The sequence below is a fragment of the Limanda limanda genome, chromosome 10 (genome assembly GCF_963576545.1).
Source record: "Limanda limanda chromosome 10, fLimLim1.1, whole genome shotgun sequence".
Classification (NCBI taxonomy): Eukaryota; Metazoa; Chordata; class Actinopteri; order Pleuronectiformes; family Pleuronectidae; genus Limanda; species Limanda limanda.
This window is the reverse complement of record NC_083645.1, coordinates 587,472-604,958: the sequence shown is the minus strand read 5'-3', so window position 1 is coordinate 604,958 and position 17,487 is coordinate 587,472. Positions and strand designations below refer to the sequence as shown.

At 38.9% G+C, this 17,487-nt stretch overlaps 2 protein-coding genes across 3 annotated transcripts; one reads left to right on the top strand and one right to left on the bottom strand.

The window, feature by feature from the left end:
- Positions 1 to 618: 618 nt before the first annotated feature.
- Positions 619 to 9,329, bottom strand: LOC133011956 (short coiled-coil protein B-like). The gene is made up of 3 exons (XM_061079901.1): positions 9,305 to 9,329; positions 5,033 to 5,104; positions 619 to 761 (listed from the first exon to the last, which is right to left on the bottom strand). Exons 1-3 carry the CDS (start codon positions 9,327 to 9,329, stop codon positions 619 to 621), a joined length of 240 nt encoding a protein of 79 aa, XP_060935884.1.
- On the top strand, positions 7,276 to 17,064 carry setd7 (SET domain containing 7, histone lysine methyltransferase). 2 transcript variants are annotated; one of them, XM_061079900.1, is made up of 9 exons: positions 7,466 to 7,536; positions 7,623 to 7,766; positions 8,223 to 8,352; positions 11,097 to 11,298; positions 11,387 to 11,576; positions 12,841 to 12,922; positions 13,018 to 13,135; positions 13,619 to 13,776; positions 15,941 to 17,064. In XM_061079900.1, exons 2-9 carry the CDS (start codon positions 7,760 to 7,762, stop codon positions 16,131 to 16,133), a joined length of 1,080 nt encoding a protein of 359 aa, XP_060935883.1. In that variant the 5' UTR covers positions 7,466 to 7,536; positions 7,623 to 7,759; the 3' UTR covers positions 16,134 to 17,064. The 2 variants fall into 2 exon arrangements, with proteins under 2 accessions (XP_060935882.1, XP_060935883.1); XM_061079899.1 differs by lacking the exon at positions 7,623 to 7,766 and having other exon boundaries at positions 7,276 to 7,536.
- Positions 17,065 to 17,487: the final 423 nt, after the last annotated feature.

The following is a 17,487-nucleotide window of genomic DNA, read 5'->3' as shown; positions in this document are numbered from 1 at the left end:
ACCCAATAAAAAAGAAAGGAAAGGGAGATTTTTTGTTACACAGTGGGGATGTGCAGTGTCAATGACATGATCCCTCAACAGCTACCTACATGGAAACAAGGTCAACCAAGGAAGGTGAAGTTAAACAAGTTACCTCTAAAAAGGGTGGCAGGTGTGAATGCTGTTGTTCAGAGGCTGAATCACAGAAATCTGGCCCACAGATGAAAGGAAAGTCTGATCAAATGGCTTATTAGTTTCCTCCATATTGATGTCAGATTAGAGCGATTAATGAGTGAAGTCACTGTAAGTAACCAAGGGCTTACTATTGTATTGATTTTTTGTTGTTGATTTGTGTCATTAACTGCACTTACATCTACTTGTGATCAGATCACATCAAACTGATTTTCCCTACCTGAATAAAAAACAGGCTCCAGTTATAGAATTTTTGTATCCTATTCATTGCCAACTTCAGCACATATGAAAGTAATTGCAAATGCCTCCACCTGTAGTATAAGATATTTCACATGTTTTAGGATTAAGCTCTAATAGTCTGTAATGAGTCTGTAATGTTGACATCAGAGTCCAGTCTTCCAGGCTGCTTTGGTATTAGGTGCTGGGTTCAGGTTTGGAATTTTCTCCTTACTTTTGTTTGCTCTTGATCTCACTGGTCTGGAAGACACTGGAGGCAGAAATAAGGTTCTCAATATACTGACCCGGAACCTGGTTCTCCGACCTTAGCTTCAGGTTTTCCTCTTTGACAGCATCCACCTGGGAAGACAGGTCTAAGAAAAAGATATACATCAAAAAGTTGATATGCTGTTTCATTCATGACTGATCGACCAGATAACATGTCATTCTGCTTGCAGGGATAGTTCACCGAAAAATTAAAGTTCACTCACCACTATGACGATTGCGGGAATGGGTGAAGTGTTTGAGTTCACAACACTTCTGGATTCTCAGGGGTAACACTTGTTAGAGGCAAATCTGATACTATTGAAGTAACCAGCAACCTACACTTCAGGTGTAATAAAACAACAGAAAAGACATAGGGCCTCCATACTGCTTGTGTGGTGTCATCCAAGTGTCTGCAAGCCCCTACATTCATATTCAGCTCAAAACGACGTCTTTGACAGGATGTTTTTGCTCTGCTGATATCATTCTTCGAGGTACTTTCACAAACACCTTTGTGTGGCTATGTCCGCTAGTGCATTGTACCACTGGATCTTTATGCTTCAAACACAGTTTAAATGACCTTTGAGTCTAATATGAATGTCTGGGCTTGCAGACACATCATGAGCAATATGGAGGCATGTCATTTGTTTCTATTGTTTTATTATGCAAGTACAAGTCACCGGGAACATCAATTGTATCGTATTCGGCTGCAATAATGTTTACCCCAAGAATCCAGAAGTGTTTTGTGGACTCAAACACATCACCAACCCCTCCATCTGTATAGTGGTGAATTTTCCTTTTTTCGGTGAACCAAAACATGGTGTTTGCATTGATCACACAGCACAGCCTGCTGCAAAACAGACTAAGATAAGCACTTATTTGTACAACCACATTATATCACTTACTTTCTGTCTTTTTAATTCAGCTGTGCCTGACTGCAGAAATAATAAGTGCTGTTGGGCAGGTACATTCATCATTATTTACAAGCATTACTTGGAAATTATGATCAAACACGGTGGTATGTTTAGGGTTTAGCCCCGCCCCAAATGGATGGACAGATGGATGTCTGTTCAACACAGTTTTGTGTGTTTACATACCCAACAGAGATACCAGTTCCCTACCCCCCCCCCCCCCCTTTATTTGCTTCACTTATCCCTGCAAATGAACATACTTGCGACCCACTCACCTGCTCTGTCAAGCATTTGACCATTAGTTGTCTTCTGCTTTGTACATTAGGGTTGGGGTGAACAAAAAAGATGTAAATAACTGTAGCTGCTGTAACATTGCCATTAATATTTGCTTCCTGACTTTTATTTCCCTTTAATTTGCTATTATTAAAATCAATTCCATGCAACCAGTCCATACAAAACAGTAGGAAAGCTATGATTAGGGACTCATACAGATGTACAAAAGATTAGATCCCACCACAAAAAACAAAATGAGGTGTTTCCCTGACAAGTCTATATCCACGAATGTAGAAAACAAGATGAATTTTGTCAAACAGTATCCATTGAAGCCACTGAGAAAAAGAAAAAACACAAATGTGATATGGAGAAACATATTGATAATTTCAATTTAACTACAGAAAGCTCCATCACTAATTATTAACTTTATATAATATAAATTTGAGAATCTGATTAAATGTTTGTGGCGGAGCAACAGGAGAAACAACTTAGAATCTCTCCTCTCTGCAAGTACTACTGTTAAAAAGGGAGAGGGGGGCTGCAATGTCTCAGACAGTAGATGTCCTAAGAATTGGGTCCAGACTTTCTTTGTAGGTTGCCTGTTACACATGAACAACGCAGCAAAAGGTTTTCTGCTCAGACATGTTCTCAACGGCACAGAAATCTCTGGATTGTTCAGGCAAGGGGTGGTGAAGCAGGCAGAGGCAGGATGTGACTTGTTAATTCTGCTGCGGAGATCACACCAAAACCACCGTTGGACAATATCAACAAAAGCTCTCTTGACATCTTTGTCTGTCTTCTATGTGTATGGCACCGCTTTTTCATCTTCCGATATTTGCTTTCTTTATTATTTTTTATGTAACGTCATCATCGTCCACTTGCTATGGAGGATATCCTGCTGTTTTTCTCACAGCACCTCCTCTGGACTTTCTGTGGTCTTTTGTCGGGACTTATGGACAAATATGGACAACATTTTATGTTTTTTTACGATTGAAGAAGTGGACACCATTTATTTCAATTGTATTGGATTTGGCTGCAACACTGGTTACCCCTGAAACTCCAAAAATGTTTTGTGGACTCAAAAATTTCAGCCATCCCTCCATCGGCCTAGCTGTGAGTAGATAATGAACAAATTTTAATTTTGGGGTGAACTATCCCTTTAGGGTTGCAACAGAGGATTTACATGGCTTTGTATTTATATAATGAGTTCACCTCTTGATACCCACTCAGTGCTTTACAGTACAGTTTTTTGCATTTATGGGCAGCAATAATTCTAATAAAGTGGCCAATTTGTGGGATTCAGTATCTTGCTTAAGGACACTTCAGCCTGCAGAATGGAGATGACTGGGATCGAGCTGACAATCTTCTAGTTAAAGGACAACCAGCTCCATTCACTGACCAACAGCCAGGCCCAGTTTTGGGGCCTGTACTACAAAGCAAGGTTTCGGGCTTATCAGGGTAACTTCCGAGGTAACTTCGTGACGTATGACTGGAGTACCTACAAAATGAGGTTATGTTAACCCGAGGTATGCTGCCAAGGAAACTTATGCTCAAAACTACTCCGTTTTGAGTTGCAAATGAAATTGAATGTTTTTATATTTCATCCTAAATTTGCTGCAGGTAAACTTTCCAATGTGGTTGCAGATACAAATTATTGTTAGAATCAAGTAAATACTTATACTCATAAACATAATATCTAATTCAACAGCAGACAATCTACTGACCAAGTGCGGAAGGATCATTATTTTTTTTTAAATTTGGGCGGTTGTGGCTGAGGGGTAGATTGGTCGTCCTCCAACCTGAAGGTCGGCAGTTCGATCCCAAGTCTGACCCATCTGCATGCCGAAGTGTCCTTGGGCAAGATGCTGAACCCTGAATGGCCCCCCATAGAATAACAAAGTGCTGTGAATATATGCACTGTATGAATGTGTGTGTGAATGGGTGAATGTAAAACTGTACTGTAAAGCGCTTAGAGTGGTCATAAAAGACTAGAACAGCGCTTTATAAATACAAAACCATTTACCATTTACCATTCAGGGAAACTCACTTAATTTATTATCAGAGAGAAATTGAATGCAGGTGTTAATTCAGTGTTAATATTTGTGTTAACTATGTTAATTCAGGTATTGTCATAATTTTCACTTAATTACTGCACTTACATGTCAATGATATTACAAATTAAGTGACAAAAACATCTTCTTGTGAATTAACTTGGTCACTTATGACTTTGTTCCGTGTCACAGTTTCATATCATCTGCTCAGAATCAACCTGCACTCTTCCTCTGTGAAATACAGTGCACAGGTTTGCCCTGCCGTATAAGCCCTCTTGATGCACGTGGACATGCATTCTCACATGATGCTGATTCAGTTGGCGCAGACTCAACAAACCAACATCTTAACCAGCTTCAAAGTACCATAAAACACAGTCACTGAACTACAGCTTGTCAACCCAGAATTCATTTGATAACTGTGAATTAAATCAGAATATGGTTAAACTCATTTCGTAGTACAGGCCCCTGGTGGTAATGGTATAATGGTATAATCGTCCTCTAAACAGCAACCCATTTCTCACCCGTTACAAAACAGACCATTTACCATTTATATTTGTTGAGGTGATTGAAGATTGTTTTTGCTTCAGTACAATGCTGTTGATGTTATCTGAGCTTATTTAAAGATGGTTGTGAATTGTTATATGCTGTGTTTTCTGCTTATGTGTTATAGTACGTGTTTTGTTTCATGTACATCTATCAATTTTAAAGAAAGAAGGAAAGACGTGATCTCTCTACCAACCAAGCGACCTCTTCGTTATCTGCAGATGGTCAGGTGAAGTTTGTGTTCAGCCTCGGCCATTGCTCTGGTTACAACAAACCCTAAAGAGAAAGCTGACGGCTGGATGAAGTACAGAGATCATGACAGCGATATCAATTTGGAGTGGAAAATTATCACATGAGACATCATCAGTAACAGAGTGACTTGATGTTATCAAACCATGGTTCAACCTGCCATCTCACCAGTCTGGGTGTGAATAGTCTTGTAGGTCTTGCAGAATAAATTTTGATGTCAATACCACTCAAAGGGATATTAAGATGAAGACTTTGGTCAAGTAATTGCTAGTGTTTGGTAGATGGACAATTTGACTCAAAACAGGATTCTGTTGTTCGTGTGTTTCTGTGTGCGTGTGTGTATGGTTATGATACCTTCTAAAGTGTGCTGAAGCTCCAAAACCTGGTTGATGAGCCTCGTCTTCTCTTCCAGCTCAGCCTGGTCACCTGCAGCCATGAAATAGTCAAACGCCACACACTGATCTCATCTTCCTGAGTGGGGAGACTATAAAGATTGAGGAAGTACCATTTCATCTGTTCAGTGTTCTGGGTTTACAGAACAAGATACACATAGTAGAGCTTTCCTGACAGGTCGGGAGCATAGAATGTACAAACTAAGGGAACACTTAAATCACACATCAGATCTTGATGAACAAATGATTCAACAAAAACAATTAATTTGACGTTTAACTGACCTGGTGTTATACTGTGATGATTAAGTGTTCCCTTCATTTTTTGGAGCAGTGTAAATGAAGAGGTTTAGAGGTTTAAATACAGTCATTGGTCTGAAGTCACTGTTCATTACACAACATGAAACTTTCGTATTATTTGTAGGTGACTTTCCAAACACTCCATACAGATTCACTAATTTAGGTTAGGGCGTCGTCAAATGACAAGATAATGTTCATCCAAAAACAACCCAAGTCCCAGTACATGGTCCGTATATATCCCATCATCTCCACTGTCATGTATGGTGGCTGCGCTACCAGAAGAGCCTGCGGTATACAAGGCACCGAGCTGCTAGCATGCCAACACTCACTATCGAACAAACAGTGCTGTGGAATCTGAACACACCTCACGACGTGGAAAACCACAACGGTTGTGCTGAAATGTAGAATGTTGACAGAAAGTGTGAAAGGTTGAAGTAATTTCACACAGCTTTGTCCGATATTTCCAGTTCACTATTATCAGCTCAGTAACCTATACGGCCACCAGGGGGTGATATGAGACTCCAAAGAAACTGAATTCTTCTTCTTCTTCTTCTTCTTCTTCTTCTTCTTCTTCTTCTTCTTCTTCTTCTTCTTCTTCTTCTTCTTCTTCTTCTTCTTCTTCTTCTTCTTCTTCTTCTTCTTCTTCTTCTTCTTCTTCTTCTTCTTCTTCTTTACTGTGGCGGTTAGCAAACACCTTATGGGTGCATTACCGCCTCCTTCTAAACTGGAGTGTGGGTCTTAATGATTTTTCTAATACCACTCTCATCTGACAAGCCTTGTTTTTTGTACATGCCCAGAGCTGAACGTTAGTATTTCTTACAGTTGTTATTTGATGTCACTAATGTTAATCTGTCTCTCCTGTTGATATGTCCTATTTTTACTGTCCACAACAATATGAATGTTTTCAGGCCTTTTCAGGTTTTTGACAATAGGAAGGATTTACAATATACAATAATACACCCACTAGAATAGAATTGTGTTAATTTTAAATTAACTGAAATTATAAACATCATACATGTGACCCCTAACTTCACACTAAAAAGAACTTGTTATACTATTCATTGTGTAAAATCTTCATGTGGTGAGTAACTTATAACGGAAATTTTCAAATAAAAGTAGAGGAGATAATACAATAGTAGAGAAATTAAAGTATAGAGATAGATTATAATGGAAATAACGGCTCATTAAGGATCTGTGTGCCAGTCTGACTCCAGAACCTTCATAGATGGTCTAAGGGGAAGTATAGTCCTTTTTGCCCATCACCTTCACAGCCGTTTAAAAATGCTCTCAAATTTTTTGATTTTAGCCATACCATGCTGCCATTGCATACCTAATTATGCTTTCTAGCAAAGCAGCATAAAATATTGACAACGCTCACATTGAATAGTCTAAGTCAGCATAGGAGGTGCAGCCTTTGAGCTAGCTTTCCACACAGAAAGTCTACATGGGCACAACATTCCAGATTACAGTCCAGCTGTATGCCCAGATATTTAAAAGTGCTCATCTGCTCGATAGCATTGTCACAGAGTCATGGAGTCTCACCTCTCTGGGGTCGAATATCATCTCCTTCGTCTTTTTTATGTTAAAAATTAGATGATGATGTCACACCAGTCTTTAAAGGAGTTGATCTAATCTAAGTATATTGAGATTGACACCTTTAAAGACTGCATGCTTAATGACATTCACAATAATTCCGATTTCATGAAAATGTATTTTGTTATTTCTTAATTGCAATTAACTATTAATCTGAAATTGAGGGGGTACTCGATCAATAAGACTGGGATGTGTGGTGCATTGTATGCTCTGATGGTCTAAATCAAACTGTTTATTAATGCTAACACTGTTTTAATAGCTGCCTTAACCAGTTAATGTTTGATTTCAACTTGCTTCTCCATGAAAGTTGCCCTCACATAACTTCTGTCAAGATGCTACATAACTTTTAGCAGAAATCCAATCGAATTGAATTATTTACCGGATGAGGCGAATTGGCAGCATTTTTGCCTCATTTCAGCTGGGTTAAATAAGGACAGGAATAGAAAGAATGCAACATGTGGCAGTTTTACAGTGAATGACGCTCGGGTGTATGGAGAGACAGCCAGTCGGGGCTGGTGTGCTGCACATCCCGCAGCATGGAGAGCGATGAGGAAAATTTAGAGGAGCTGGTGGAAGGTAAGCGTTGTCTTACTTTTACTTATTTCTGTTTATTGTACTCAAAGGAATGCTGGTCATATGCAACATTTCTCTGCCACCCACAGCTTCTCGTGTCAGTTCTCCGTAAATCTCCACGAGTCAGTCGCACTGCAGGCCCGCGCCAGGGACTTTATTTCAGTAGTGAACCCGCTTGACAGGCGGCAGAGTGCGGCCCGGGTCATGTGTGTGTCCCGCTGCCTGCATGAGAGGTTAATGTATGATTTCACAGTCTGTTACACGTGCATTCCACATCACAGTTAGCAACGCAGCATGCTAATGCATAGGTGGGGCCATACTACTGCTGCTGAGACATTTGTATTGGTCATATTTGAAGAAGTGAAAACGACAATGAGCTGCAACTCTCCGTTAGTTAAGTTTCTAAATGTAGAGTTGAGAGCTGCTACACGCGGGAATTAAAAGAAGAATGCAAAGCTGCACTTATCCATATTTGTATATTAACAATAGATTCAATGACTGTAATGTGAAATAGCTCCCTCATTGTGATGAACCATTGCATCATAGTTTTGATTGTATGATCCTCAGCAGCTGTTTGGTTAAGTGGGATATTGTCTCAGGACTTGGAGTGGAATTGTAGGAGAATGGAGAGTTGTTTGAGTGAGTCAGCTGTGAAGTCAAATGACTTAACTTCAAGTGTACATGTGCAGGTCCATTGGATGACGATGGTCAGCCCCATGGTTTCTGCACTCTGACCTACTCATCCAGTGATCGTTTTGAGGGACACTTCACCCATGGAGAGAAGAATGGAAGGGGCAAGTTCTTCTTCTTTGATGGAAGGTACCATAAAGATAAGAAAAATGTGAATCTTGATCACTCATAAATCATGCAAGCGTGCTCTGTTAAACTGTGACATAGAATCAAGATAATTGATAGAAAATGATCCGATATTTATCATGAATAAATGCATAACCAGGCATGTTTGAAGCACAGTGGAGACTTGTGATCTTCCAGACAACTGAGCCAAAGAACTCAGTTCAAGTCACAGGTTTACTTCATGGTAAAATTATAAAGCACAGTGGACATAATGACTGTTTCCAATATATGAAAGGCAGCCAGCCTCATCTGGTGAAATGGTATATTGTAGGGACATAATGGTACATGTATCCGAACCGACCATTTCCGGTACTAGCCTTTCGGTCAATTACGCACGTGTACCAAACAAATGCAGAGAGTCCACGTGCGGAACTTATTTTATGTGTGTCTCAAATTACGAGGGACAACTTAAGCAAATGACCCTCATGTCCCTCATCATTTAAGTCTGCTGTAAGGCAACAAGTGATAAGTAAATCATACAACAGCCAACATCATGCTCCTTCTGCCTTGTATGTAGCTGGAGCGCATCGAACATGCCGACTCGTTGGCAACGGCAATACCCGAGGGTTAAGACTAGTTCCGCTTAAACCCAGCTCCACGCTGCATTAAAGCAGCTGCTTGCAAATAATTGTGTCAAAACAATAACGATCGACATAGATGTCTTTATAGCAGCGGACATGCGACCGTTATCTGTTGTTGAGAATGCTGGTTTCAAACCATAGACCGGTTAAAACCAAAACGCGCCTTGTCTCGCTGATGGCGTCATTCTTCCATACCGGTCCATACCAGCGGGAAAATTGCGTTGCCGTTGTGGAACTTTTTCACACTTGTTTAGAGCGACTGTTTGATTGTAAATTGCAACAAATGTGCAAAACTTCCGAGAGGGGGGGGGGGGGACTTTAACACTACCAATCACATAGGTCACCTGTAGAGTTTGTCATCAACAAAGATGGTACTGCTACTAGCTTTGCAGCTCAGTAGTGTATCTTCATTACTATTTAAGTACATTTACATGTCTTATTTGAGATGTCAAAATAATTCATTTAAATTATTTTGAAGGAGCATTTTCCTCCTCAGCCAAGTTTTCTGATGTACTAAACGTACACTCTCTTGAACTGAGTCATAACTGTTTTTGTTGTGTTTACAATGGAATATGAATTCATCCCTATTTTCTCACTAAATTACTATCGGTATTGGCCATGTGAAGCATGTAGTTATTGGTGTCGGACATATCCATATCGTGCATCCCTCGTTCAAAAACACACTGAAAGTAATCTATCCCCGTTACAAAGTTCCCTCTTGTCCACATTTTTGCCAACAAGTCACACCAGCCCTTTATAAAGCTCTGTCGCAAGTGTTTTCCACGGCGGAGACATTGTAAGTACCAGCAGGTCAACCAAATGAAAATACATGCTGTACCTTAATGGATATTTATTTTACTATTTTTCTTTAGTAATTTATTAGTGTTTATTTCTGTTATTTTACTTAGGTAAAAATACCTTAGGTAAAAATACCTTAGGTGAGAAAAACACAGCCATAGTGATCCAGGGTTGAAAAGCAAGAATACAAATTCAGTTTAATGTTTTCTATTCCTTGTTTTTGCTGTACTGAAAAAATGTGCCGAACCGTGACCTCAAAACCGAGATACGTACCAAACTGAGATTTTTGTGTACTGTTACACCCCCAGTTTATTTTGAACTGAGTGATTCTCAGTGCTCTTTTGAACCTAACATGCTTTCCACAGAATCTGAGGAAAGCTCTTGTACACCCCGTTTTATCAGAAGTGGAGAAGTTAACCCACTGAAGGCATTATCAGGAACCCTATCATGTGGTGGCAGTACAATGCTGCAAATAAAAGCTGAGTATTGTTGCCTATCATGTTCATCCATTTATGGCCACAGTTTACGGTCTTTTTATGGCTGCTTCCAGCAGAATAATGCACCAAGTTACAAAGTAAAAGTCATCTCAAACTGGTTTCATGAACATGTTAATGAGTTCAGTGAACTTCAGTGACCTCCCCAGTCACCAAATGAATACCAGCAGAACCTTACGGATGAGGTAGTACATGGGATTCTTTCTCATGAAGGAATGAGGCTGTTTAGTGGAACTTCCCAGCGTGGTGTACCTAATAAGCTGCTCACTGAGTGTATATCTACCAAAACATCAACTACATTCTCATCAATCATCATTTTGCCAAATAAGGGGGAGCAGAGATGACAGAGCCTGCAGTCACAAACCACAGCTTAGTACTTGTCACAGTGATGTTAGAGTCCCCTTGTCTCATTTCTTAAGTTCTCATGAACTATTGCTTTTTTTCTCGCTTCATTACTACTTTTGTTAAACTTAGAACTCCACCTACCTTGTACAACAAAGTTGTATATAAATGGGCAATATTTGTAATATTTTTGTCTTTTATCCACGAAGGGTATTCTTACATATCAATCAATCAATACAAAAAATATTTGCATAGCCCATATTCACAGATCACAATTTGGTGTAACTTCATCTGCCCTTAACCCTCAACAAGAATAAGGAAAAGCAGGGTAAAAAGAACATAGAATCCTCAGAGAGAGTCACATGTGAGGAATCCCTCTCCCAGGGCGGAGAGTGCAATAGACGCCACATGTAACATATCATACATATCTGATCATCATTGCCTTTAGGTGATGGAATAGGAGGTTAATTATCTTTCTTTTCCCTGCATACAGTACCCTGGAGGGTTTCTATGTAGATGATGCTCTACAGGGCCACGGGGTGTACACGTATGAAGATGGCAGTGTTCTCAATGGAACGTATGTGGATGGGGAGCTCAATGGGCTTGCTCAGGAGTTTGATGGAGAGGGCTGTCTGGTTTTCAAGGGCCAGTATAAAGACAACAACCGCTGTGGGGAGTGCTGGGTCTCCTACCCTGTGAGTGAGCTCACTTTTCACTATCAAATTCTGTTTATGGTTACATGAATGGAGAATAGTGTGTTGATGTTTACTGTGGTGTTTCCAGGATGGGGGCTGTGTGTTTGGTAAGGTGAATGAGGAGGGGGAGATGACCGGTGAATCTGTAGCGTACATCTACCCAGACGGACACACAGCTCTCTTTGGAAACTTTGTGGATGGCGACCTCGTTGAGGCTCGCCTTGCCAGTCTGATCTCCTGCGAGACTGGAAAGTCATGCTTTGATGTCCCACCAAACAGTCAGTGCACATATCCTCTTTATGACCTGTTTTTTCCAGATGCTTTAGCCACATACTCTACCCATTGGTATCTGTGTCTCTGATGTAGATGTCATTAAAAATATTTTTTAGGGAGGAGAGAGAACGACTAAGCCATCCTATTGATTCATCAGCCAATTATTTTCTCAATTGATCTTTGGTTTTTCAAGCAGCAGAACATTTCAATTTCCCTCCTTGGACAAATTAAGTTGTTTTGAATTAAATTACTTTACGAAAAAGATAGATGACATCTGCTCCTTATTTTTCAACCCACTTTCTGAAAGTACCTTTCCATCAACCACATCTTCATCCCCTTGTCTTTCCTCTTTCACCCCCCTGTCTCCAAATCAAGTTTTTACCCTGGTGTCTTCCGCCTGCCCAACCACCTGCCCCCTTGACCCATCCCCTCTCATATTCTCCAATCTATTGCTCCTGACCGTTTTCCTTTTCTCACCCATTTTATTAACACTTCACTGTCAACTGGCTGTTTCCCTAACTCTCTTAAAGAGGAAAGAGTGAACCCTCTCCTCAAGAAAACCACCCTAAACCTGTCTGAAGTAAACTACTACAGACGTGTCTTTCTTCTTCCCTTTCTTTCCTGCTGTCCTGGCTCACATATGGTGGAACCAGCTCCTCATTGACATCAGGACAGCAGAAAGTCTACACATCTTCCACCTCAGGCTAAAAACACATATCTTCCGACTACACCTTGGTAAAGAAGATGATGGTCTAACAACCATTGTCACAAAAAAAAAAAAAAAAAAATTAAGTTTATTTGCACTTATATATTATTTGTACACGTAGCCCTTTGTGGAAGCTAATGTACTTGCATGATTCTTGCTGTTCTGGGTCAGTACCCTAATGATTGAATGCACTTATTGTATCAGCTGAATAAAATGTAATTTAATGTAAAGAACATTTTTAAAAGGAAATGATAAACCGTATAAAACCTCAGGTGTTCACTTTACTGTGATGTAAATCCAAACATTTCAGAGTCTGACACCATTACATTACAGGTTTATTTTTACTTAAAAAGTTACTTATGATTAATTGATTTTTTCTAAATGGTTGGTGTTAATAGTAACATCATGGTGTTAAACTTGTAGTAATCAGATGTGCTGGAATATGGGTGAGTCACATTGTAATTTCTGTCAAGTTGTCCTTTATTGTTCTGGCTAAGTATATTTTATTCAATGGAGGGAGGTGTTTATGGAAACGACGTTAATCTGACATCCCCTGTTTTAAGGTCCTGTGTACTCGTATGACAGGTCCACATCCACCTGCATTGCCACTCATACTTTGCTTCCTGACCCGTATGAAAGCAAAAGGTAGGTCTGCCTTATCCATGCGCTTGCCCTGATAATTACTGTGGAAATTTGAGGACTGTTCTTCTTATTGTCACCATGTGTTTTCCGCTTGTCAGGGTGTTTGTGGCATCATCAATGATTAAAGGAGCCGGACAGGGCTTGTTTGCCAAGACAGATGCCAAATCGGACACTGTGATGGCTTTTTATAACGGAGTACGCATTACACACTCTGAGGTATGTATTACACTCAGAGCAAGTGAAATATCTTTACATGGGAAGATTGTGGATTAGCTGAACAAATGTAAAAAAGAAAAGGTAATTACAGTTTGTGCATCTTAAGCAAAAATATCACTTTTATTGAATCAATGTCAATGTACTAGTTCACTGGCAAGCAAAGAAGTTGAAATAGCTCAAAAGAGTTATCAGTTGAAATGTTTATTACCTCTGCCAAAGAGGTCGTGTTTTCACCCCTGCCCGTTTGTTGTATACAAGATTGCACTAAAAACGAGTGTAAAGATTATCACAAAGCTTGGTGGAAGGATCTGGTACAATTTTGATCAAGTTGTGGTATCAGGATATTTTGTATTTGACTTTTTTTAACATAGCAAGATAGGGCTCTTGTGAGTGCCATTCATATACTTAGTTTTCTTAGGGTTTTTTTCCCAGTGTTTCTACTAAACCAAATGTCTGTCTTTGTTGAAAACATGGACTCCTCAGGTCGACAGCAGAGACTGGGCCCTGAATGGAAACACCATCTCACTGGATGAGGACACTGTGATTGATGTCCCTCAGCCACTGGACCAGACGGAGAGATACTGTGCCTCTCTGGGTCACAAGGCAAACCACTCCTTCACCCCTAACTGCAAATATGACCCGTGAGTCTACATGTTTTTCAAAATACAATTAGAATGTTTGAAATTTTAAGTTATTGTTATTAATATTATAATTATAATCTCGTTATTACGGTAACTTGAAAAGTGCCACATCAATGATAATAACATTATTAAATACATTTACAAAGTGTTTTACAAAACAAAAGGTATAAATTGTCAACATAAAATATAAAGCAATTATAAGTTTAAGGATCATAACATATTTGGGAATATATGAGTAAATTATTAAGTGAGAAGATGAGTAAAGTTCTAATACAACCTCATAAAATACTTTTCTAGGATTGAACAAGTAACTCAGGACTGCACCTAGTGCTATTTTTGTATTGATTAATCAAAGGATTAATTTTGATGACTTTGTTTATATAATAATGAATTTATTAAAATTAAAAATGTTAAAATTGTCATTTATATTTATTTAATCATTTTCTCTTAAATACCAACAAACATGATATCTCCAAAGGGCCTTGAGGGAACTTCTTCAAATTTATTACAAATCTTTAATGCTAATTAGATTTAGTTGTGACACAATCTTCAAACCCAAGTCACCAGTTAAGTATATCTTTCAAACTTATAAGTTGCACACAAGTGAACATAATAAAGCAAATTCTGTTTTAATTTTAAGAAAAACATTGACTGTACAATGGTTAATCATGGATGGACAACAGCTTAACAGTTTTAGGAACCCCTTGAGAGGAACCTTTCAAAGTTGGTAACAAAGTTCACACAAGCTGTTGAAATGACTCCAGAAAATGTGGTGTGGACATTGTTCAGACTTTGCTTTTCACATTTGAAGAATGAAGCAAGAGATTCTAAGAGTCAGACGGATTCACATCAACAGGAACATCTAACAAGCATTTAGAGAGGTGGTGTCTGGCCAGAGCATGCTGTTCTGGCAAGAACATGGCATGAATTTAATTCCAGAGAATTGATACAGCACATCAACGCCAGCTGGCCCTTATTGCAGAAAAGCTCTCAGATTTTGTTGTTTTTCCAAGTTGACATCTTCAGTGTTCTGTATTTGCTGTAACATCATCAACGTGCCGTACCTGCTTGAGTTGAATCCCCTGGGCAATATCCCACTGTATTCTGTCATGGCCTCATTCATATTTTTTTAGAGTTTTAATTTAAATAAGAGGCTGGCAGGAAAAAAGGTAGATTTTATCCGAAGCCTGGGACTCAGAGACTTGCATTCTTACGTTCTGTACATTTTCGCAGATTTTTTGCCAATTTTCCTGCATGTCTGAAAACAGCTTTAGACTTGCCTGATTCAATCTGGGTGATCAAAAGTCAAGGTCACGGTGGCCTCTCAAAACATGTTTTTGGCCTATTGAGCATAAAATATGTTTACCATTTCTTCACATTTTGATAATTTGTCACTTGCCACTTTCAAGTTGATTTTAGTGGTCAGGTCACAGTGACCTCATGAATCTGGAAATGTGTGAAAATTTACATAAACTGAAAGCGCCATCTAACCGCTGGGTGATACCTCAAGTTAGAAATTAATAAACAAAATTCTTAGTAAAATTTGTTGTACTTTTTTAATTTGTTTATAGATTTATAAAAATCTAGTATTAAAATGCATATAGAATGTCTCATCTTTTTGGCACCTCAATACTTTGTAAATGACATAACATTCCTTCAAGTGGTATTGTTGTTGTTTGGCTGCAACCATCTAGTGCATATGTGTCCAACTCAATCACAGAGAGGGACAAAATAAAAAAACTGGGACTATGTCGAGGGCCAAACAGGGTCAACATTTATTAACAGGATAGACAGGATATTGGATGAAGTGCAAAAACAGTGTGTCCTATTTACCGGCGGGTCAGTTAAGATAGACATATGATATTTTATCGCATTGAATTCTTTATAACTGTCATGATAGAACACCTCTATATCAGAATAAGTCAAAGTCTTAATCTTTGGGGACTGATATTCATGGGTGTGTGCAATTTGGTGCAGATCCAAATTGAAATCCATAATTAGTGAATTCAAATCTGGTTTCTTAAAGGGACTTCTCTTCCATTTTTTTCCTACAATCTACATACATATACTGTATATATTATCTGAATCCAGGTGTGTTTTCTTTCATTCTTTTTATTATTATTTAGTGGGAACTGCATGATGATTTGTTATGTCTTCTGTGCAGGTTTGTCCATCCCCGTTTTGGGCCAATCAAGTGCATCCGAACATTGAGGGCTGTGCAGAAAGACGAGGAGTTAACTGTTGCTTATGGCTATGATCATGGGCAGACTGGGACGAATGTTCCAGAGGCTCCTGATTGGTACAAGCAGCAATTGGAAGTGTTTCAGCAGAGAAAGGTTGCTGCTACTGGCCAATGAGAATGCAGACGATTACCTCTGGAAAATGTTGTGTGTGATAAAACCTTACAAGACTCTTGGAGATTTATGGCACTTGGTATCCTGTGCAGCTGCAAAACACTTTGGATATTTGAAGAGATACTATGCTTTTGTAAGTTGTATTCATGTGGCATACTGCTTTAGCAATTCAGTATGATCGGAGGCCTTGGAGGTCCAGGGCGACACACGAACTATGCAATAAACAATTGTAATATTACATTCAGTAGCTGGATGTGCTGATATGCCCTTTTTTTACTGTCCTCTACATCACATATTACACATATAGGGATGATTTACCTGCTGATGATTGATTGTAAATTCAGGGTGTGACAAATTAATGTTTTTCAGTTTTCCCTATCTGCACATAACTCTGTCATAAATACTGTTTTTATGATGTATTTATCATATCTATTTAAACTGTTAAGCTTACACAATTGAATTTATTCATCTGGCCGCATGCAGACAAAACTGCAAAAGTTTTAGACACTTTAGGTGTAAATTGTTCTCCGCCATCAGTCCCATTAGGAGGTTTGGATTTTGTCAGATTCCATGTACAGCATCACAACAAGCCCAGTCACAGTCATACAGAACCATGTTAAGAGACAAAACAAGATAAGGAGTCCTGCAGCAGATGGTCCGGTCTGGTCCCACAGACGTTGGTGTAAAGATAAAAGGTGGTCAGACCAAATGTTGATTTAATTCAGCTTTCTCTTTTTACTGCACACACGTGAAGTTAAATGATAAACAGGCTTACACAATGCTTATTTTATATACAGTATATATTAAGGTAACTATAATATCTGAAATTGGTTATGTATTGTATTTTCTGGCAGTAGTACATTATATACTGTATGTTAGCCTATTCCACTTTTCTAACCCAATTGTCTGTGTTAAGACGCTTCAAAATAAAGTCCAAGATAAAGAAAGTCTTATCTGCATACCTAATTTTTTCTAGAATGACAATACTTACCTCCCCAAAGGAGGTTATGTTTACATATGTTTGTTTTTTACCCTGCCAAAGAGGTTAGGTTTTTGTCTGTGCATACCTTCATCGAGGCCAAATAGTCGCCTTAAAATCAATCAAGCTGCACCAAATTGCAAAAACACTTTTTTTCTATGATTTGTTCTATTAAAAGAAGGTGAAAGTAAGCCCTCAGCAGTTTTTGCCTAATCTTGCATACAAGCAAGCAAATGCACTGGGGTGAACACTGAACCTCCCTTATGGAGGTAATATTTATGTGAATATTTAGCAATATTAGTATTTATAATGTTGTGCCGGTATCTACTTAATTGATAAAGTCGTATACTTTTTTCAGCCACAGTATGGAAACAATTA

Coding starts and splice junctions, on each gene's coding strand:
- setd7 (XM_061079899.1), top strand. CDS start 7,497: ATGGAGAGCGATGAGGAAAATTTAGAGGAGCTGGTGGAAG. Junction 13,136..13,618: donor TACGCATTACACACTCTGAG/GTATGTATTACA, acceptor TGGACTCCTCAG/GTCGACAGCAGAGACTGGGC. Junction 13,777..15,940: donor CCTAACTGCAAATATGACCC/GTGAGTCTACAT, acceptor TCTTCTGTGCAG/GTTTGTCCATCCCCGTTTTG.
- LOC133011956 (XM_061079901.1), bottom strand. CDS start 9,329: ATGACAAACTCTACAGGTGACCTAT. Junction 5,105..9,304: donor AAACTCTACAGGTGACCTAT/GTGATTGGTAGT, acceptor TCATGGCTGCAG/GTGACCAGGCTGAGCTGGAA. Junction 762..5,032: donor GCTTCAGCACACTTTAGAAG/GTATCATAACCA, acceptor TCTTTTTCTTAG/ACCTGTCTTCCCAGGTGGAT.